The 22,662-nt window shown below is 40.1% G+C and overlaps 1 protein-coding gene across 2 annotated transcripts in view; it reads right to left on the bottom strand.

Annotated features, from left to right (window-relative positions):
• The window catches only part of Ttc23l (tetratricopeptide repeat domain 23 like), a 65,765-nt gene that overhangs the window by 8,971 nt on the left and 34,132 nt on the right, over positions 1 to 22,662 (bottom strand). For both annotated transcript variants that reach the window (XM_034523578.2, XM_034523577.2), the window contains 2 exons: positions 16,312 to 16,455; positions 5,246 to 5,328 (listed from right to left, as the gene is read on the bottom strand). In XM_034523578.2, the coding sequence (XP_034379469.2) occupies positions 5,246 to 5,328; positions 16,312 to 16,455 (227 nt within the window). The remainder of the gene's footprint in view (positions 1 to 5,245; positions 5,329 to 16,311; positions 16,456 to 22,662) is intronic.

Raw genomic sequence — 22,662 nt, 5'->3', positions numbered from 1 at the left:
ACTACTACTACTATGTTTACTGCTATTTACTAGTACTATTAACTACTATTACAACTATGATTAACTACTGCCACTATTAACTACTACTAGTATTACTACTACTACTATATTAGCTACTACTATTACTACTGTTAACTACTACTATATTAGTTACTACTAATAGTAGTAACTATTATTAAAGTAGTAACTCCTATTAACTACTACTACTATTGCTACTACTACTACTAACTACTACTATTTACTACTACTACTACTACTAACTACTGTTGTTGCTGGTGGTATAACTAACCACCACCACCAATGATGATGATAATAATAATAATAATAACAACAATAATAATAATTTATGGAAGCTGTGTTACTGACATATATTAAATGCTTAGAGTGCTCTTATTTAGAGATAGAGACTTTTTTAGAGATAGAGTGAGATCTAGGAAGTTTCACCGCATTTGTTCCCCAATGCTCAGATACTAAGTCATGCTATAATCTCTCCCAAATAAGCATGAATGGTCTCCAAAGCTTTTTCCAAGCCTCGCTGTTTCACGGACACATATTCTGTATTTTCTTTTATCCTTCTCATAGGCTTCAGAATACATCTCCCTGAGTTCTTACTTCAAACAGCCAGCAGCTTCCTAGGCATTGCCAAGCAGGTGTACAAGAGTGCCTCAACCACAGCATAAGCAACGTGGAAGTCATTGTCTCTCTAAGTCCTAGGCATCCTCCACGATGGTCTCCTCAGCCAGCACTGCCCATTATATATTCATCTTGATGTCAGGCTGGGGACTTCAAAGCCAGCTTGAGGCTTGCCACTGACACACATCTAATTGCTTTCAACGTTTGTCAACATAGATGGCAGAATGCTTCTCAATAGATCATCTGTATCTTCCTTTCCTATCGCTTAGGTACTTAAGGATCGCTACATCTTTCTCTTAGGCTACTGGAGCTGCCTGCTAAGTGTGCCTCTTACTCTCCCTACTTGTCATTCACATCCATTGCTACTGAAGTCAGTGTCTGAAAGCTGGTACCTGGCTATCATATCCTGTTCGAAACTCCTCCATAGCTGCCTTCTATATAACGCTAAACACGTAGTTTAGTTTATGAAAGCCCCATGGTATGGCCCCAAAATCTCACCCCCAAGCTTATCCACAACTTGCTATTATACCCAGACCTTAAAGTATAACAACTCACAACTACTTGCTTTCCTGAGAAACACCAACTCCCTGGCTTCTTTTCTATCCGTGGTTGCCGTCATCTACCTATGTTTGAAGAGCCTCTACCCTCCCTGCATGCTGTTTACACACACAGTTTTGGCTTCACAATTTATCCCTCGACGTTTTTATTTGTACTTCTATGAAAAACATACTACAGAGTAATTTCAAACTGGTTATGTGTATGTTTGCTCTGAAAGGAAAATGCCTTAGACACATTGAGGACTTCTCATCCTTAGGAACTTGATTTATGAATGATTAAACTGAAGTGCATCCGTGACTCAGGTAGACACTTAACGGTTTCCAAGTTTATTTACAAATCTGGAGTTTTCTCTGCCTTTTCTAAGCACTGAAATCTTATGCAATGCCTTTGCAACTGTTGTTTTGCTCTGGAATTACCTCCTGCCTCAAGCAGCCCATTCTGCTCTGACTTCTTTGAAGAGCCTCTACGGGACAAGAATTCAGGCTGCTGGTAGTGGCAGTCCAGTGAGGATTTCACTGAGTTCCTGAAGGAGGTGTCATAAAGCACACGAGAGCACATCAGAACACAGCAGAGTCCCGGGACATCTGGGACTGATTGTTCCAGTGAGATGCTGAAGGAGAGAGAGCAATTCCTGCCCTGCTCTTGGACATCTGGGCTTTGGCAACTACCCCATGGCTTTGCTCAGCAGTTCTTGGGAAATGAGATACGGGCTTGTTTCAGAGAAAGAAAAACCTTTAATGACGCAACATCTACTACAGCAGAGGACTTCAAAAGACTCTTCTTTTCTCCTTATATGGACTCTAGCTGGGTCTAGATCTAATTGTCTTAGCAGAAAAAGAACAATTAGAGATTTACATTAAAATCCCAGCATCCTTTCCTCTTCCTGGGCAAATTAACTCTAGAAACTCAGTTTTCAGTGTCTCTACCTGTAAAATGGGTTCTGGAGCGTAACCTGATGAAAAGGTCTCTCCATAGGCAGATGGAAACCCTTCAAAGCCAGATTCTTTACATAGTGAAAGCTTGAATGTGAAATCTGATCAATTCAAGTTCAAGTACGTTAAGAAACTTAGACTGCCTGGAGTCTGCATTGGCTTCTACAAATGTCCCCTAGTTTCTCCTCGTTTTATGGAACTTGTCACCTTTAGGCTACTGAGAAAACATATTCACTTCATTTATCTTGATTATCTCTTTTGAAAAGTTAGAGATACATTTTATTAACTCTTTGAGAATACACTGTATTTTGTCCATTTTATCTCCTACCACTTCTCCTCCTAATCCAGCTCTGGTCTCACCCACCCGGCTAGCTTTGTTTCCTCTTTTTTTTAAAAAAAAAAAAAAAGCCTTAGAGTCCTGCTAATGGCTACATAATTTTACACGTATGCTTTAAATCTTTACAGATCTTAAGCACGTTGTCCTAGCCACTATGAGTTTGTATGTACAACTGCTGTAGACAGAGGACGCGGTTGTCCTGTAGTCACCTAACCACCCCTGCCCCTTAGGGCAGGAGTGCTCTCTCTTCCACAATGCTACTCTCTCTTCCACAATGGTTCCTGAGCCGAGAGAAGAGGGAGTGTGCATGGATGTCTCCTTCAGGGTTGCTCTCTCGGCAATCACTTATTCTTTGAACCTTGACAAGTTGTGGGTCGCCTATCTTTATATCTATCTCTGTGTGTGTGTCTTATCTTTATATCTGTCTTCATAAGTGTGTGTGTGTGTGTGTGTGTGTGTGTGTGTGTGCATGCCATGGTATGCTCTGCCATGCATTTGAAGTTCAGAGGACAAGTTGTATGAATCTATTCTTTTCTCCCACCATGTGGGTCCCAGGGATCATATTTAGGTCTTCAGACATGGTGGCAGGTTCCCTTAACCTACAGAGCTATCTCACTAGTTCTCAGGTTTCTCTTGTTTGGATACAAGCTGGATAGATTTTTTTTTGCCCCAATTTTGAAGAAAGAGCCTGTGTTTCTCTGAAGTTGCACGTTGTTTTTGTTTTGTTTCATCATTAATTTCAAAAACATAAAAGGTGCTTTAAATAGAACAGAATGTCAAAATCTCAAACATAAAAATATGGTAATTCTAATTAACAATTACCACTACTTTCAATTATCCCGATGCTACTTAAAAGTAAGAGGCAGTGACTGTTCTATAAGGAAGGGGAGGGATGAGTGTTTTGCTGACATTGATTTAGTACATACTCTGCTGGGCACTGGGATATGCATGTATAGACAAGAACTTGCTTAAAAGTCATGACAACTCATGATATACTGATGCTTGCACATTAGTGATGAAGAATCCAAAGCTCAAAAAGGGCAAATGATTTACTCAGGTTCATGTACTTTCCCAGTGGTAACATGGGTTAAAATTGTAAATCTTCCTCCAGGCACGAGTACTCCTTACTCTGCTCTTAATAGAAAACACTAATATGGCCATATACATGACTCCTTTAAACATTACAGTTCATTATGTCTACTCTTCAGAAAAAGAATTACTATCATTATTGGCATTTTATTATGGTGTTGATAATAAGTGAACATTGAAGATTAAAGGCTTTCCTGAGCCTGACAATTCTGTATGTTCTCATTAATGCAGAAATGAGAGGGAAGTGCCCACTTGTTGAGGGAAGTGTGATTATTATAGTGTTGCATAACTAAAGGTGATTAAGCATGTTCTCTAAGACGAGAGATCTGAGAGTTGGAGTCTTGAAGTTTGAATCTGTTTTTAGAGTAGAAGCTAGACTTGTGCCTTCAGAGGCCACACTCTGACGTTAGACAGATCTGTGGTAGATTCCAGATCTGCCTCTTCCTGGGCAAACTTTATGAATGATTTTTAAACAAAATGCCCAAACATTCTAAGCTTCAATTTTATCCTGAGAGAAAAATATACCTACCAACTGTGGTTTCTGAGTCAGAAATAGCATGTTAGAGAAATGAAAGGTCAATATTCTAGTTTGTAAATATTCTTTCTGTTTTGATCATACTTTTATTCACACACACTTGCAAGTGGGGAGCCTCTGTGAGGCTGGTCTTATGTACCCCTAACCTGAATGTCATGAAAGGGGCTGGAAACCCAATTCTCTGAATGGTGGTAAGTAGGCAGTAGTCTTCTTCAGCACCCACCTCAGATGTGACTTACTAAGACTGGTGTGGATAGAACAGACTGCAACTGTTCTTGAAGCTCATCTCCCCTACCTGCCTATCCTGATGAGTCTGCCGAGAATGGACTGATTAGGAACACTTCTGGTGAATGAAATCAGAATCCTAACCTCACCCAGTGATGATACCCTCTTCGTTAGAGAGAACTCTCTTTGAAAAATCATACAGCCTTTAGGGTCATATTTACTGGAATCCAAATCTCTAAGGCTACAGATTAGAGAGAATCTTCAGAAACTTGGTCTTTGTTCTGTCACACGAGAGCTTCATATTGGGTAGTTGTGGAAGTTTAAATGAAACCATTCCTAAGCAGGACCTAGCTCAGTTTTTAGTAAACACCCAACACTTTTTAGGGATCAATTCAAGATCAATATCACATTGAGATGTACAAATGTCAATGACACGAGAAAGGAGAACGCAGCAGCCAACCCACTTTCTTTGCCTTAAATCTAAGTATCAAAAGGGAGTCTGAACATGCTAAACTGCCCCCAAAACTTGCTCTGTATTTAGAGAACTATAGTCAATGAGAAAAATAATTTTAAAGTATCCACTTATTTGACTCTGTAAAAATTCATATTTATGTAATATTGTGGCCATCACACTGCCAGCAAAGACCTTGTCTTGCAGGATTTGGATAAAATGTTCAGCACTGAGAGCGATATGCTTAATGTTATTGTGGATGAAATAATATACTGTGTATTATTAGAGCTAACTCTTATAATTCTGGGTCCTAAGCTATTAAGAGATCAGTCGGTTTTTCTCAGTATAGAATCTGACAAAAATCCACAACTGAGGGAAGAGTTTTTGCCTTACTAGGTAAGTCACAAATACCTGGCTGAATCAGACACGGGCATATTCATATATCTACAGTGATTACATGGATCATGTCCAGATACAGAACTTACCTCTGCAATAGGGAAAGGAGGCTTTTAGTCTCTATGCTCTTAGTGTGCTCACTTCCATAGATGAGACTCTGAATCATCAGACACTGCCAGTGAAGTGAGAAATATAACAGGTTAAACAGACTCAGAGCAAACACATCAGTTGCAAACCTAACTCAAAGCAGACCAGGGGACCAGGAGTGCCCTAAGTCTGTTGGTTCCTGCTCAAAGAGAAAAACCAGTGTGCACTGAAGGCTCTAGTTATGTTCTGTACGCTCTATGTAATAGATGGAAAATCCGCACTTATTTTTACAGACAACCAAAGTAACACCCAAAATTGATGGAATTCCCTCCTTAAGACATGACTACAATAGTAGTTTCTGTCAGGATTTTTGAAATAAGTCAAAGTAAGTAGACACAATCAAAGTCCACACATGTCTCTCAAAGCTGCCTTCTATTCTGATGCTGACCACTTTATTCTTCGGCAGGCTTCTTGAAATTTTATTACTGACAAGTGGTTCCGTATAAAATAGAATAGTAAAACCAGATTTAATCTTTATTTCAAATAGCCTAGAGAAAGTATACAAAATGAATGAATTGATTTTCAAGACACTGGACATCTGGCAATAAAGAATTGTGATTGTCCCAAAGAGAAAGTAAGTGTAGTAAACAACATGGATTCCCCCAGGCTTCCACTCTGAGTTTCTGGGCTACCAAACAGAAGATACAAATTATGATCACTAGAATCTCTCAACAGTGCTGAAAATCCAAGACAACTCTTAGAGAATGGTAACACCTTCACAGACAAACCATGGATATCTGCAGTGGGTCTCCCTCAAGTAGCAAAGGCTAGCCCATGCATGAGAAGCAAGTGCAGAAAACACAGAAAGGAATCATCTGGAGGAAGGAATGCTGGGCAGAGTACATGGAATTTATGCAAGGTCAAGCTAGTACCTATTTTCACCTCTGACTAAATGGTGTCTAGTCTCATGTAGGACCAAGCAAGACACGGACCAAGTTGTTTATAACTAGTTTAACTGGAATGAATTTCAAAAATATTTATAGGTGTGAACGATCCTGTCAGCTGAGCAGTGGTAGTTCACACCTTTAATCCCAGCGCTCAGGAGGCAGAGGCAAGCAGATTTTTGATTTTAAGAACAGCCTCGCCCTCCTGCAGTCTGAGGCCTGCGGGTAAGTGCACCCAGGAGCCCCCCAGACACATTCTGGGGGATCCATAGACCCATAGCCAGCGCTAGCACGCCCCTTCCGCCGCTCGCCCCTCCTGCAGTCTGAGGCCTGCGGGTAAGTGCACCCAGGAGCCCCCCAGACACATTCTGGGGGATCCATAGAACCCATAGCCAGCGCTAGCACGCCCCTTCCGCCGCTCGCCCCTCCTGCAGTCTGAGGCCTGAGAGTGAGTGCACCTAGGAGCCCCCCAGACACATTCTGGGGGATCCATAGAACCCATAGCCAGCGCTAGCACGCCCCTTCCGCCGCTCGCCCCTCCTGCAGTCTGAGGCCTGTGGGTGAGTGCACCCAGGAGTCCCCCAGACACATTCTGGGGGATCCATAGAACCCATAGCCGGTGCTAGCACGCTCCTTCTGCTGCTCGCCCCCCCTCCGGCCTGAGGCCTGCAGGGTCTGAGCCCCAGACCAGACCTCTACCAGGTCTGCAGTTGTGTGGACCCCGGATTCCACCTGAAACATACTGGAAGGTCCGCTCAACCCAGAGCCACAGAGGAACAACTGAACTCAGAGTGTCAGACAACATACCCTGAGATATCCAAGAGGAGACACTGCACCCAGAACAGCAGACATCTAGCTGGACTGCTACCTTGGAGGCACCATATCCTGAGGCATCCTAGAGATACCACTGTAATCAGGGCAGCTGGAAAAAAATCACAAAGACATCTGGACTCCTAGAAGACCAAACAAAAGCGAGACAACTGGAAAGACAGGCTTCAATCAGAGACAGAAGTACAGGTAACACTAGAATTAACCAGATGGCAAAAGGCAGGCGCAAGAACGTAAGCAACAGAAACCAAAGTTACATGGCATCATCAGAACCCAGTTCCCCCATCATAGCAAGCCCTGAACACCCCATCACACCAGAAAGGCAGGATTCAGAATTAAAATCACTTCTCATGATGATGATAGAGGACTTTAAGAAAGACATAAATAACACTCTCAAAGAACAGATAGAAACCCTTAGAGAGGAAACACAAAAATCCCTTAAGGAATTACAAGAAAATGCAACCAAACGGGAGAAGGAATTAAACAAAACCATGCAGGATCTAAAAACGGAAGTAGAAACAATAAAGAAATCACAAAGGGAGAACACCCTGGAGATAGAAAACTTAAAAAAACGATCAGGAGTCATAGATACAAGTATTACCAACAGAATACAAGAGATGGAAGAGAGAATCTCATGTGCAGAAGATACCATGGAAAACATTGACACAACTGTCAAAGAAAATGCAAAATACAAAAAGCTACTAACCCAAAATATACAAGAAATCCAAGACACAATGAGAAGGCCAAACCTAAGGATAATAGGAATAGATGAGGGGGAAGACTCCCAACTTAAAGGACCAGTAAATATTCTCAACAAAATTATAGAGGAAAACTTCCCTCACCTAAAGAAAGAGATGTCCATAAATATACAAGAAGCCTACAGAACTCCAAATAGTTTAGACCAGAAAAGAAATACTTCCCGCCACATAATAGTCAAAACATCAAATGTACAAAACAAAGAAAAAATACTAAAAGCAGTAAGGGAAAAAGGCAAAGTAACATATAAAGGCAGACCTATAAGAATTACACCAGACTTTTCACCAGAGACCATAAAAGCCAGAAGATCCTGGACTGATATCATACAGACCCTAAAAGAACATAAATGTCAGCCCAGACTACTATACCCAGCAAAACTCTCAATCATTATTGATGGAGAAACCAAAATATTCCATGACAAATCCAAATTTACACAGTATCTCAACACAAACCCAGCACTTCAACGGATAATTGGTGGAAAACTCCATCACAAGGAGGGAAACTACAACCTGGAAAAAGCAGGAAAGTAATCCTCCAAAAACCGTAAAAGAAGGTAGCTACACAAACATATCTCCATTGCCAATAACAAAAATAACAGGAAACAACACTCATTTTTCCTTAATATCTCTTAATATCAATGGACTCAATTCTCCAGTAAAAAGACATAGACTATCAGACTGGATACGTAAACAGGACCCAACATTTTGCTGCATTCAGGAAACGCACCTCTGTGGAAAGGACAGACACTACCTCAGAGTAAAAGGTTGGAAAACAATCTACCAAGCAAATGGTCCCAAGAAACAAGCTGGAGTAGCGATTCTAATATCAAATAAAATCAGTTTTCAACCAGAAGTAATCAAAAAAGATAAAGAAGGACACTTCATATTCATGAAAGGAAAAATGTACCAAGAGGAACTTGCAATTCTCAACATCTATGCCCCAAATGTAAGGGCACCCACATACATAAAAGACACATTACTAAAACTTAAAGCATACATTGCACCCTACACAATAATAGTGGGAGATTTCAACACCCCACTCTCAGCTATGGACAGATCATGGAAACAGAAACTAAATCGAGACACAATGAAACTAACAGAAGTTATGAACCAATTGGACTTAACTGACATCTATAGAACATTTCATCCTAAAACAAAAGAATACACCTTCTTCTCAGCACCTCATGGTACCTTCTCGAAAATAGACCATATAATTGGTCACAAAACAGGCCTCAACAGATACAAAAAGATTGAAATAATCCCCAGCACCTTATCAGACCACCATGGATTAAGACTTGTCTTTGACATGGACAAAAACATCAGAAAACCGACATACACTTGGCAACTGAACAATGCTCTACTCAATGATAACTTGGTCAAGGAAGAAATTAAGAAAGAAATTAAAGACTTTTTAGATTTAAATGAAAATGAGGACACATCATATCAAAACATGTGGGACTCATTGAAAGCAGTATTAAGAGGAAAAATCATAGCTCTAAGTGCTCACAAAAAGAAAGTGGAAAGAGCATACATCAACAACTTGACAGCAAACCTGAAAGCATTAGAACAAAAAGAAGCTAGTATACCCAAGAGGAGTAGACGGCAGGAAATAGTCAAACTCAGGGCTGAAATCAACCAAGTCGAAACAAAAAGAACTATACAAAATATCAACAAAACCAGGAGCTGGTTCTTTGAGAAAATCAACAAGATAGACAAACCCTTAGCCAGACTAACCAAAGGGCGCAGAGACAGCATTCAAATTAATAAAATCAGAACTGAAAAGGGAGACATAACAACAGAAACAGAGGAAATTAAAAAAATTATCAGATCCTACTACAAAGGCCTATACTCAACAAAATTGGAAAATCTGGAGGAAATGGACAATTTTCTAGATAGATACCAGGTACCAAAGTTAAACGAGGAGCAGATAAACCACCTAAACAGTTCCATAACGCCTAAAGAAATAGACACAGTCATTAAAAATCTTCCCACCAAAAAATGTCCGGGGCCAGATGGTTTCAGTGCAGAATTCTTTCAGACCTTCAAGGAAGACCTAATACCAATCCTCTTCAAGTTATTCCATCGAATAGAAACAGAAGGAACACTACCCAATTCATTCTATGAAGCTACCATTACACTCATACCTAAACCACAGAAAGACCCAACAAAGAAAGAGAACTACAGACCAATCTCTCTTATGAATATTGATGCAAAAATACTCAATAAAATTCTCGCAAACCGAATCCAACAACACATCAAAACAATTATCCATCAAGATCAAGTAGGCTTTATCCCAGGAATGCAGGGATGGTTCAATATTCGGAAATCCATCAATGTAATCCACTACATAAATAAACTCAAAGAGAAAAACCACATGGTCATATCACTAGATGCTGAGAAAGCATTTGACAAAATTCAACATCCCTTCATGTTAAAAGTCTTGGAAAGATCAGGAATTCAAGGCCCATATCTAAACATAGTAAAAGCAATATACAGCAAGCCAGTAGCCAACATCAAACTAAATGGAGAGAAACTTGAAGCAATCCCACTAAGATCAGGGACTAGGCAAGGCTGCCCACTCTCACCTTACCTATTCAATATAGTACTGGAAGTCTTAGCTAGAGCAATTAGACAACAAAAGGAAGTCAAAGGTATACAGATAGGAAAGGAAGAAGTCAAAATTTCACTATTTGCAGATGATATGATAGTATACTTAAGTGAACCTAAAACTTCCACCAGAGAACTCCTAAACCTGATAAACAACTTTAGCAATGTGGCTGGATATAAAATCAACTCAAACAAATCAGTAGCCTTCCTCTACTCAAAGGATAAACAGGCAGAGAAAGAAATCAGGGAAATGACACCCTTCACAATAGCCACGAATAAAATAAATTATCTTGGAGTGAATCTAACAAAGCAAGTGAAAGATCTGTATGACAAGAACTTCAAGTCTCTCAAGAAAGAAATTGAAGAACATCTCAGAAGATGGAAAGATCTCCCATGCTCCTGGATTGGCAGGATTAACTTAGTAAAAATGGCTATCCTGCCAAAAGCAATCTATAGATTCAATGCAATACCCATCAAAATTCCAAATCAATTCTTCATAGAGATAGAAAGAGCAATTTACAAATTCATTTGGAATAACAAAAAACCTAGGATAGCGAGAACTATTCTCAACAATAAAAGAACCTCTGGGGGAATCACCATTCCGGACCTCAAACTGTACTACAGAGCAGTAGTGATAAAAACTGCTTGGTATTGGTACAGAGACAGAAAGGACAATCAATGGAACAGAATTGAAGACCCAGAAATGAACCCGCATACCTATGGTCACTTGATATTTGACAAGGGAGCTAAATTCATCCAGTGGAAAAAGGACAGCATTTTCAACAAGTGGTGCTGGCTCAACTGGAGGTCAACATGTAGAAGAATCCAAATTAATCCATTCTTATCCCCTTGCACAAAGCTCAACTCCAAGTGGATAAAGGACCTTCACATAAAGCCAGGTACACTGAAAATATTAGAAGAGAAGTTGGGGAAGACCCTCGAATACCTAGGCACAGGGGAAAAGTTCCTGAACAGAACACCAATGGCTTATGCTCTAAGATCAAGAATCGACAAATGGGACCTCATCAAATTGCAAAGCTTCTGTAAGGCAAAGGACACTGTCAACAAGACAAAACGGCAACCAACAGATTGGGAAAAGATCATTACCAATCCTACATCTGATAGGGGGCTAATATCTAATATTTACAAAGAACTCAAGAAATTAGATGCCAAACAACAAAATAACCCCATTAAAAAATGGGGTACAGAGCTAAACAAAGAATTCTCAACTGAGGAAACTCGAATGGCCGAGAAGCACCTTAAGAAATGCTCAACATCCTTAGTCATCAGGGAAATGCAAATCAAAACAACACTGAGATACCACCTCACACCAGTCAGAATGGCTAAGATCAAAAACTCAGGTGATAGTAGATGTTGGCGAGGATGTGAAGAAAGAGGATCACTCCTGCATTGTTGGTGGGGTTGCAAGCTGGTACAACCACTTTGGAAGTCAGTCTGGCGGTTCCTCAGAAAATTGGACATAGCACTACCTGAGGACCCAGCTATACCACTCCTGGGTATATACCCAGAAAATGCCTCAACAAATAACAAAGACATATGCTCCACTATGTTCATAGCAGCCCTATTTATAATAGCCAGAAGCTGGAAAGAACCCAGATGCCCTTCAACAGAGGAATGGATACAAAAAATGTGGTACATTTATACAATGGAATATTACTCAGCTATTAAAAATAATGAATTCGAGAAATTCTTAGGTAAATGGATGGATCTAGAAAATATCATCCTGAGTGAGGTAACCCAATCACAAAAGAACACACATGGTATTTACTCACTGATAAGCGGAGATTAGCCCAAAAGTTTGAAACAACAAAGATTCAACTACCAGACGACATGAAGCTCATGAAGAAGAAAGAACAAGTGAGGATGCCTAGGTCTTTCTTAGAAGGAGTAACTAAATAACCAAGGGAGCAAATATGGAGACAAAGTGTGGGTCAGAATCTGAAGGGGGGGTTGTAGGGAGACCATTGTGTCTGGGTATTCATTCCATAGGCAGTCATCAAAAATAGACGCTGATAGGGATGTCAGGATGGGAAAGCTGACAGCAGCCTGATAAGGCTGTCTCCTTAGAGGTCTCTCAGAGTCGGACATACCCAGAGACAGGTACCCACAGCTATCCATTAATATGATCAAAGTTCCCAATGGAGGAGTCAGAGAGTAAATTGAAGGAACCGTGAACCATAAGGGCTGGTGGCCCTGTGAGGAGAGCAAGAATACCAACCAGCCAGAGCTCCCCAGGGTCTAAACCACCAGCCCAGGAGCACATAGGGAGAGACACATGACTCCAGCTGTATATGTAGGGGAGGATGGCCCTGTTGGGCATAGGTGGGAGACAAGATCATTGGTACCCTGAAGGCTGAGCACTGAGGGGGGGGAATCTGAGGGTGGGGAGGGAGGCTGGGGGTAGGTGGGTAAACACCTTCATAGAGGCAGGAGGAGGGAGGATGGGATAAGGGGTTCCTGGGTGGTGGGGGAAATATGGTAAGGGGATAAAATTTGAAATGTAAATATTATATCCAATAAAAGGGGAAAAATAGAAAAGCGGTTAGAACCAACATTCTTAATAAAATGTCAGCCCTCTTTAAAAAAAAAAAAAAACTATCTTGATACTAAAATTTGTTTTGAGAATTGTATATTGCAGAATGATCAACCTTGGTGTATCTACTCAACAAGCAAGCTGGGCAGACCTGCTCAAACCTCTGAGGTCCGTGAATTCTATCTGGAGGCAGCGAAGACACAGAATCAGAGGATTGTCAACTTGCACTCCCCCCCACCCCTCTTCTAATATCTCAACGCCCATAATCAGCTTGAAGAAGCTAATGATGAGTCAGCGCCCCTATTCCCTGGGCATGGGGACTAAGGTGGTAAATGTTGGGCTGTCTCCCTAGGAAAAAGTAGTGGTTTTGTCGGAATAGAGAGGATTAGCTAGGGTTTATTGCATAGCCATAACCTATTAGTAGAAATCTGTATAATTAATATCAAGATGAAGATATAAATTCTTAAATGGCACCAATTTACTTTGTTTACAAATTTTAAGGTTTTCAGTGGCATGAGCTTTTTAGTGATATAAGAGTGAGATGAATATTGTTACTCTCATAGGCATTGTACCAGTATAACACACTTAGGAATACAAAGCTTAGACCCAGTCCTTCTTTAACTTTTTTAACTGATTTGAGATGGTCAGCCTGTGAGTTAAGGGACTATAGCAAATTCATGACTTGGAGTTTTTTATAAGGGTGTTCTCTATGTTTTATTTAGAAATAGCTGAGTGGAGTTAACAGGCAACACTCCAGATTACCTTACATGGATAGCTGGTTTTCAAAACATCAGAAATCCTTAGAATTGACATGACAAACATTTCAGTATTAATGTTCATTTTCATTAGAGACCTGTCTGCTCCGGACAGCTTCCTATGTTAAACTCTAAGAAGAAATTGAGCATCCTTGGAGTTACTCCAGTTGTGGTGAGACAGCCACTAGGCAAGAATTGCCACTTTCCTTCTACAGACAAATTACTGTCCAGAAAAGGACACACTTGCAGAATAGTCGACTGATTATATCTGCCTAGACAGAGTAATCAGCCCTTAATAATTCTGCAGCACTAAGGTCTGTCAGATGATCCTGGGCCAGAAGGCAGAAGAACAGATGCTCCAACGTTTCGAAGTAGAGCGAGTGTCCAGGTGTTCAGAGGTCTCTATAAATTGGCTAAATTTTAGAAGCTATGCTTGGTGCTTCCCACAATTATAGTCAACTCAGTCATTCTGGATTTCTGATGGGGTTGAAAACTTATAGCTATTTACTTTGAGAGAAAAGATCTGAGTGTATGGTCATCAGCTGACATTCATCCTAAAGCCAAGGAAAAAGCCAGGTTCAGAACTAAGTGTTTCAATTAGGATAGATGACAGAGGTGCTGGTTAGTCAACAAAAGGATGGACTGGGTATTAGGACTATCTTGTACCTCACTGGTACAAATAGGCATAATTATGCTCTAATTGTATTTTGAGAGAAAAGTTTCCTTTTAACAGGAAGGGTGATGTGTAGGAGGAGCTAAGGTGGGAGGAGTACTGAGAGGAAGAAAAGGAGTAAGAAGAGGAGAAGAAGAAGGAGAGGAGAAGCTAGGTGATGAAAGAGAGATAGAGGGGGCAAACAGGGAAGCAGATGTTTATGTATCTCCACCAGTCAAAGATAGTTGATATATCTAGGTTGGGTAGTGGGTTACACCTCTGATTGAACAATACCAAACTTATAAAGCCTATGATTAACATTTCTTAAAAAAATGTATAAATGCAAAAAGGAAAAGGGGGCATGGGATAGGGGTTTTCTAAGGGGGGGGGGGAATGGGAAAACGGGATGGCATCTGAAGTGTAAATGAAAGATCTAATAAAAAAAAAAAAAAAAAAAAAAAAAGAACAGCCTCGTTTACAGAGTGAGTTCCAAAATGTTTAGGGCTACCTGGCCTCAAAAAAAAAAAAAAAAAAAAAAAGAAAGAAAGAAAGAAAGAAAAGAAAAGAAAATGAAATCTATAGTGTCTGGTATCCAGACAAAAGTTACTCAGTTGGCAGGAAAAACAAACAATAACTAGTGAGACCCATAATGATAAAAAGCAACCAATCACAAGCCAACCAAGAAAGTGGGGCATGGTGGCATGGACCTATAGAATACAAGCACCTGGGAGGCTAAATCAAGAAGGGTCATGATCCCTTAAGTTTAAGAACAATCTGAGCTTTAGTCAGACCCTGTCTCAAAAAAAAAAATATGAAGTAGTACACTAAATTTGTTGTTACTATCATTGGAACTGCATCCTCTGTGTCTGTCTGTCTGTCTCCTCCTTTTCTTTCTTCTTCCTTCCTTTCTTCTTCTCCTCCTTCCGCCTCTCCCTCTGTCTCTTTCATGTGTGTATGTGTTAAGATTGAGAAGAGACATGAACAAATATATAAAGAGACTCCCTCTCCCCAAAGAAAACTCTGGAGAAAAAAATGTCTGAGGTGAAAGTAAGCTGTAAAGGATTAACAACTGGTTTGATATTGGGTTTTTTTTTTTTTTTTTTTTTTTTTTTTTTTTTTTTTTTTTTTTTTTAATACGTGAACTTGAGAACTTGGTGACACAGAAATAAAACTATATAGAGACTAGCCATTGGCCATCTCAGTACAGGCAGAATAATAATTTCATACTATTCACCACCTACTTCTAATTAAAAATTCTCACCAACTCAGAAGGAAAAGAAAATGTCTTCAACATAATACAGTATCTAAAAAGCTCTCCAGTTGACATCACCTCAAATAATGAATGTCTACCTCAATTTTTTCACAAGGTTTGGGATTAGACAGAGGTGTCTGTTCCCATAATGCCTACTTGACACGGCTTTTGTAGTATAACCAGTACAATAAATAGAAATAGAAACATTCTGGCTTGGAATAAAAGCCAGAGCATTTATTAGCACATGATATGACTATCTCTGTAAATAAAGTTTAGTAAATACAGTGGGGTCATTGAACACAAGATTACACAAAACCCAAATCAATTTTGTGTCCATGGACCAGCAACAATCAGAAAGTGAAGTTCAGAAATAATGTATTTTAAATACTGTAAAAGATGCAAAACCAGATAAATATGAGAAAATATTACAAAGACTTATACATTGGAAACTACAAAATATAGCTGTGATAAATTATAATCTATGTTAATTCTGTGATCCATGTACATGACAGAGATAACAAATAATATTAAACTATCAAATCTGCACTAACAAATCTACACATTCTATCAGTTTTGTTCCTCTAGAGAACCCTGGCTAACACACACACACACACACACACACACACACACACACACACACCCCATTCCCCACATCCTGTTTATAATAATCCCATGAAGAAAATGTAACGAAGTTGAGCAGAGCTTGCCTTTCTTCCCTCACCTTCCTCAGTAACTCAATTGCTTCTCTGAGTTCTCCTTTGGCAAAGCAGATGCTGCCCATGTTATAAAAGGTTTCAGCTACTTTTTTGCCACAGTCCCCAAAGGTGCCGGAATTCAGTGTCGACTTTAGCAGTCTGTAAGCCTCCTGGGGGATAAACATTAAAAATAAAATCAACCTGGCAGTTGTGGACATTGTGACAGGGTGTTCTCACCCCACAATGACAGTCAGTCACAAGCAGTCAGTCACGATGGCTCCCAAGTACTCCATCGTACTATGAATTAATGTCCCGAGTGGATAATGGATGCCAGTTAATTCACACGTGCAGTATCAGTTAATCACCGCGCTATTCTATGGGATTGAAATCATCACTGTACTTACTTTACAGACGATGGAAGAGGCCTGAATAAAAGCTAAGCTCTTTCTCAAGATCGCATTGCCCACAGAGTTGGGATTTCACACCGCAAGTCCGTAGCCCTGATTTTTTTCTTTCTTCTGCTTTTCAAACTTTTAGAAAAGCCTGAGACTAGTAGACTCAACATTCATAAAGTTTTCACCTAGATTCACAAGAGATGACTACTTCTCCACGTTTATTTTATTTCTCTATTGGGTAAATGTATATATGAATATGAGTACATACGCATACATTTTTATTGAAAATAAGATATAGACATGAGAAAATTTAATGTTAACTATGGAAGCCCATGTCTTCTCAGAGCAAGGCTGTTCTGTATAGAGGTGCCATTGTCACTCTCAGTGTTACATAGATATAATACTATTAACCTCACATGTACATTTTCCAGTTGTTTCAACAATACTATTTATAATTTTAAAGGCGTGGTCAAGTAGCATATTTTGCAGTTTTGGCTTTGTAATTCTTTCTTCTTCATAACAGTTCTTCCCCCTCCCTTTTCTGTTTGATAGCATTGGCCTATTGTTAAAGTCCAGGACACTCTTCTTTCTGTACAATGCTCACTCTGATCAACTTACCCCAGGGCAAAATGTTCAGTGAAAATCACCATTAACCATTCACCATACCAATTACTTTCATTTGCCTGCCAATATATCATCTTTTATAAAGATATTAATTTACTTTTTATGTTAGCTTATAAAGTAGCAGGTGTCCATGAGATTTGTATACCTCCTTCACTTAGATTAATTCTACACATACACTAGATGCATACACACCTGCTGTCCCTTATTCTACAGGATTCTCCCATCCACAGTGTTCTGAAGTCTTCCCCACCCTCTTCCTTTGATGCGCCCAGCCCCCACAGTCATGTCTGCCTTTCCCAGTCCCTATACTTAATTTGTATTTACTCCACCTAGATCCACATTCTTTTTCCCTTTTGAAACTGGGTTTCATTGTATTTCATTATTGTGTCTCTAACTGGCCTGAAACTTGCTAATGTAGGCCAAGCTAACTTCACAGAGCTCTGCTTGCCTTTACCTCCCAGTGCTAGGATTAAAGCCTTTACCACCAAGCTCGGCCTGAACACGCACATGTCACAGAAGATAGGATCCACATATGCAGAGGGACATTTGGTGTTTGTCCTGAGCCTGGGATACTTCCTAATATAGTGGTTCTCAACCTTCCTAATGCTTCGATCCTTTAATACAGTTCATGTTATGGTGACCCCCAACCATAAAGTTATCTCATTGCTACTTCACAACGGGAATTTTGCTACTGGCGGGATAGTAATGTGCATTCCGGTGGTTCTAGGCAACCCCTGTGAAACCGCCATTCAATGCCCCAGGGAGTTTCGCCCCCACACGTTGAGAAACCACTGTCCCAGTACAGTGCTTTCCAGTTCCATCTCTTCTTGAAACATCTTTCTTTGCAGGCTAATTACATCTCACTGCGTTTAAGTCGCACGAGCCCATTATCCATCCCTCGCTCGATGGACATCCAGGCTGATTGCTTCCTTGCTCTTGTGAAAAATCAAACAAAACCAATAAACATGGGTGTGCGAGTGTCTCTGTGGTAGGACAGAGAGCCTTTGGGTGTGTGCCCAGAAGTAGAATAGCTGAGTTATACAATAGTCTTAGTTTGACTTTTCTGAGAGCCTCGTCACTGATTTCCAACTGTAGACAATGGCTCCTCTTCAACACAGCCTTTCAGCCTTTGCCGTCGTTGGTCTTCCTGGTATCAACCATTCTTACTCAGGTGAGTTGGTGTTTTGAGATGGGGTTTTTCTATATAGCCTTCCTTGTCCTGGAACTCACTCTGTTGACCAGGCTGACCTCAAACTCAAGATATTCTCCTGCCTCTGCCTTCCAAATGCTGGGATTAAAGACATCTGTCACCAGTGACCAGCACTACTACTACTACTACTACTACTACTACTTCTTCTTCTTCTTCTTCTTCTTCTTCTTCTTCTTCTTCTTCTTCTTCTTCTTCTTCTTCTTCTTCTTCTTCTTTTCTTCTTCTTTTCTTCTTCTTCTTTTCTTCTTCTTCTTCTTCTTCTTCTTCTTCTTCTTCTTCTTCTTCTTCTTCTTCTTCTTCTTTTTTCTTCTTTCTTCTTTCTTTCTTCTTTCTTCTTCTCCTTCTCCTTCTCATTATTATTATTATTATTATTATTATTATTATTATTATTATTATTTGGGTTTGGGTTTAGTACTGGAGACTGAGCACAGGGGCTGGTGCAAGCTATGAGAGTGTGCCTGAGCCATAGCCTTCCCAGACCACAGCTCTGTAACTGTTTGTTATAGCCAAAAACCTCTGGACAAGAGGCAGAGATGGTGATAGAGACCCTGAAAGACAGAAAATAAACACCATGGTATACTATTTCCCAATATGTTGTGTGTCTTTAAAATGTTGAAGATTTAACTAACACCCAGTTTTCCATTTCTGTGGTCCTATATTCTGTCCCATCCCTCATGAGATAGCTTTAATTTGTATTTCTCCAGTGCCTACAAATAGTAGACACTTAAAAAAAAAAACATTTATTAGGCATCTGTATTCTTTCGTTTGAGAACTGTCTGTTCAGGTCATTGTGTGGTTTTCTTTCCCCCTCCCCTTTGGTGTCTAATGTTTGCATTTCTTTGTATATTCTAAACATCAACTCCTTGCCTCAAGTATCTGTTAAGCTTTGCTGTGTGGCTACTGTGCTACTAGTTTCTCTCTCTATGAGGAAGCTTTTAAATCTCATAGAATTCAGTCTGTGGATCCTTGGGGGCACTTTCCTGTCCTAGAGAGATGCTGTGCCTATGTCCTCAAGTTTTTTGTTTGTTTGTTTGTTTTCTGTTTTTTTTTTTTTATTAGCAATCTCTGCGTTTCTGGTTTTAAATTATGGCCTTTGATTGAGTTTGTGCCATACACAATTCATGAAGGTTTTTGTTCAAGGTGAGACATATGGAACTACGGTGTTTTCCTGCAGAGAATGTCCAGTTTTGCCATCACTACTTAATGATGAGGCCATCATTTTTCTAGAGCATGTTTTTGGCACCTTTGTCAAGATAAGTTGTTGTGGGCTTGTCTCTGGGTCTTCTGTCATGTTCCATTGATCTATGTGTCTGCTTTTGTACTAATATCATGGTACTCATCACCATGACTCTGTAGTACAGTCTGAAGTCATGCAACATGAGGGTTCCAGATGTGTTCTTTCTGCTTTGAATGGCTTTAGCTATCCACAGCCTTTGGTGTTCCCATATGCCAATGTACTTTATTCAGAGAGAGTGAAGAGCTTCAGTTATTGCTGTACTTGTCATGAATTGTGTATGGCATCATGGCATCGCTTAATCACCCATTTTGAATGTATAAACAGACCATTTCCCTAGAACTAAATGGAGCATGCAATCATCATCTTTTATGTGCCTAACTGAACAAAACATTGTAACTTTAATTTTTAAGCCCTTATTCTTAATGATCTTTCTTAAATGCTTTAACCTCACTGTAGCCCACCACCCACCAGAGGTAGTAGAAAAGAATGGATAAGGAGTATGTGTGTGAAGTAGACCTGTTTAGAAAGGTTCTTTGGAGCAACTTCCATCTGTGTTGTCTGGAAATGAGCAGTTCAGTTCATAGGTTAGTAGCAAAAGCTGGATTCACTTGCAGACACTTCACGGATACACCAGAAGTCCAGTTCGATAGAATTGGGTCAGCAACAGTGGTGATACAACCTAGCAGTGACAGCCAGGTTTCAGCCTTGGCAAGAATCAGCAGAAGGGACCAATAGGAACACCAGGAGAAGTTCTCAGCTGTGGCTCTCTCAGGGAATTGTAGATTAGCGAAGATGAGAGATTCATAAACCATAGCTAGCTATTCCAGCAAGCCAAGCTCTGTCACTCGTGGAGTTCTATTTATACCCTCCGAACACCAGTGTCCTCCATGTGCCTTGCCTTAGCACGTGTCTTGCCTCAGCATGGGTCTTGCCTCAACATGTGCATTTAGTCAGAGTCCTTGGAACCGGCAAGAAACTGCAGGGCACCACCTGGAGATTTTTGGTTCGGGTTTTCTCTATGGAGTCCCGACAAATGCAGCTCAGTTATGCAATGTAAAGCTGACCAATACATGTGTGTTGTTAGCAAAGAATCCTTCACCACGTGTCCTTCCTTGTGCTTGCTTTAGCAGAACATCCCCTCTCCTGTGCCTGCTTCAGTGAAACATTCCTTTACAAGTCTGCTTTAGCCTTTCACACCTGTTGTCCACTTTAACGAAATGTTCCTTCATGTGTTTACCTCAGTAAAACACCATCCAACCGACTTTCCAAAGAACCCTTAAGTTTCCACTTCAAAACATAGCTTAGATATTTCAATAGTTTTGAGGATTTCATACAGGAGTCTGCTGCATTTACTTTATTTTTACCCTTCATTCTCTCCAACGTCTTCCATGTAGCTCTCCCTCCACATAGCCCCCCCCCAAAGTTCATGACATTTTCCATACGTATACAGGTTTAGAGCCACCCTTGACAACATATTAGGGGGTTCATGCCTGAGGAAAACTCGATTCTCCCTCCATCATCAGCTACCTACTGCATTGATGTTCTTTATCTGGGAGTAGCACTGTGTGAACGTTTGCCCAGTTGGCATGTGGACAGGTTTGGTCTTATTCAGGTTTTATTGTTGAGAGTTCATGAGTGCAGCACACAGGTTCTGTCCAGAGATACCCATCTCACAATAGTCCTCCTGGCCCTCTGGCTCTTCTAGGCTTTCTATCTCTTCTCCTACAATATTCCCTGAGCCTTAGGGTGGGGTTGCTGAATAGTACATATTTAAGAATGTTACACTGTTTTCCAGGAAATAGTGCCAACAATTCAGGAATCTCAAAACTCTATCCCTTTGTATTTTTCAGACTTGAAAAGCATAAATACAGCTGAAAGATTTCCCTATTTTCTTAGTACTCAAGAATATTTTACCTACCTGGCTAAATTTGTTTCTAAGTATGTCCTATTATTTATACCCATGTAATGGGCTTATTTTCAATTATTTCCTTACTTTTCAGATCTTTCGCTAATAGAGTACAGATGCAAAACATTTTTGTATTTGCTTTTTAAATTATATTAGATGAACTTATTAGTTTTAAATGTCCATGGTGTGTGTCCGTGGTGTGGTGTGTGTGTGTGATAGAGAGAGAGAAGAAAGAGAGAGAGAGAGAGAGAGAGAGAGAGAGAGAGAGAGAGAGAGAGAGAGAGAGAGAAAGATATCTTTATGACTTTAATGTAACATTTTACCATTCTGGAGAGATAACCCAGTCTTCTTTATAATTTGAATATTGTTTGTTTGTTTGTTTGTTTTCTGGCCTACTCACTTTGGCTGGTACTTTAAGTACAGTTAAAAGGACATGTAGCCTTGAGAGTGGGCATTCTTGTCTTATTCCTTATTCTATGACATTCAGAGGAAAAGCTTCTGCTTTCCCCTTACAGAGTATGATATTAGCATAGGTGGATTGTATACATCCTTTACCAGGTTGCAGCAATCTCCTTCTCTTTTCCTCTGTTGAAGACATGACCAAGTCATTTGCATTTCTGTTCTAGTACTCTACAATGAGCCTAGAGCTCATACCAAACGTGGCGGAGGGTAGAGAATTCCCTTTTAAAGCAAAAGATGTGTCATACAATTAAGCAACTTCATGAAATAGTTATTGAGCACCTACTATGTGCTCAATTTCACATACTGGGTGCACAGCAGTGAACAAAGCAGACCTCAATTCCTGCTCTCATGAAGCTTTTTCCTTAATGCCACAGCGGTCATTTTTAAGCTGTGCTTTATGATGGACTACGAATCACCTGGACTCAGCTCCTCTTTTTGTCTTTCTCCCAAGAGCTTGTTATTTACAAAGATGTCTGAATTTAGAAGAGGAGGGCTGTGAGCCACCGCTTTTGTAATTTTATTATAAATAAGATCATCATGTCC

The sequence above is a fragment of the Arvicanthis niloticus genome, chromosome 19 (assembly GCF_011762505.2).
Source record: "Arvicanthis niloticus isolate mArvNil1 chromosome 19, mArvNil1.pat.X, whole genome shotgun sequence".
In the NCBI taxonomy this organism is placed as follows: Eukaryota; Metazoa; Chordata; class Mammalia; order Rodentia; family Muridae; genus Arvicanthis; species Arvicanthis niloticus.
This window is presented reverse-complemented; position numbering and strand designations above follow the sequence as displayed.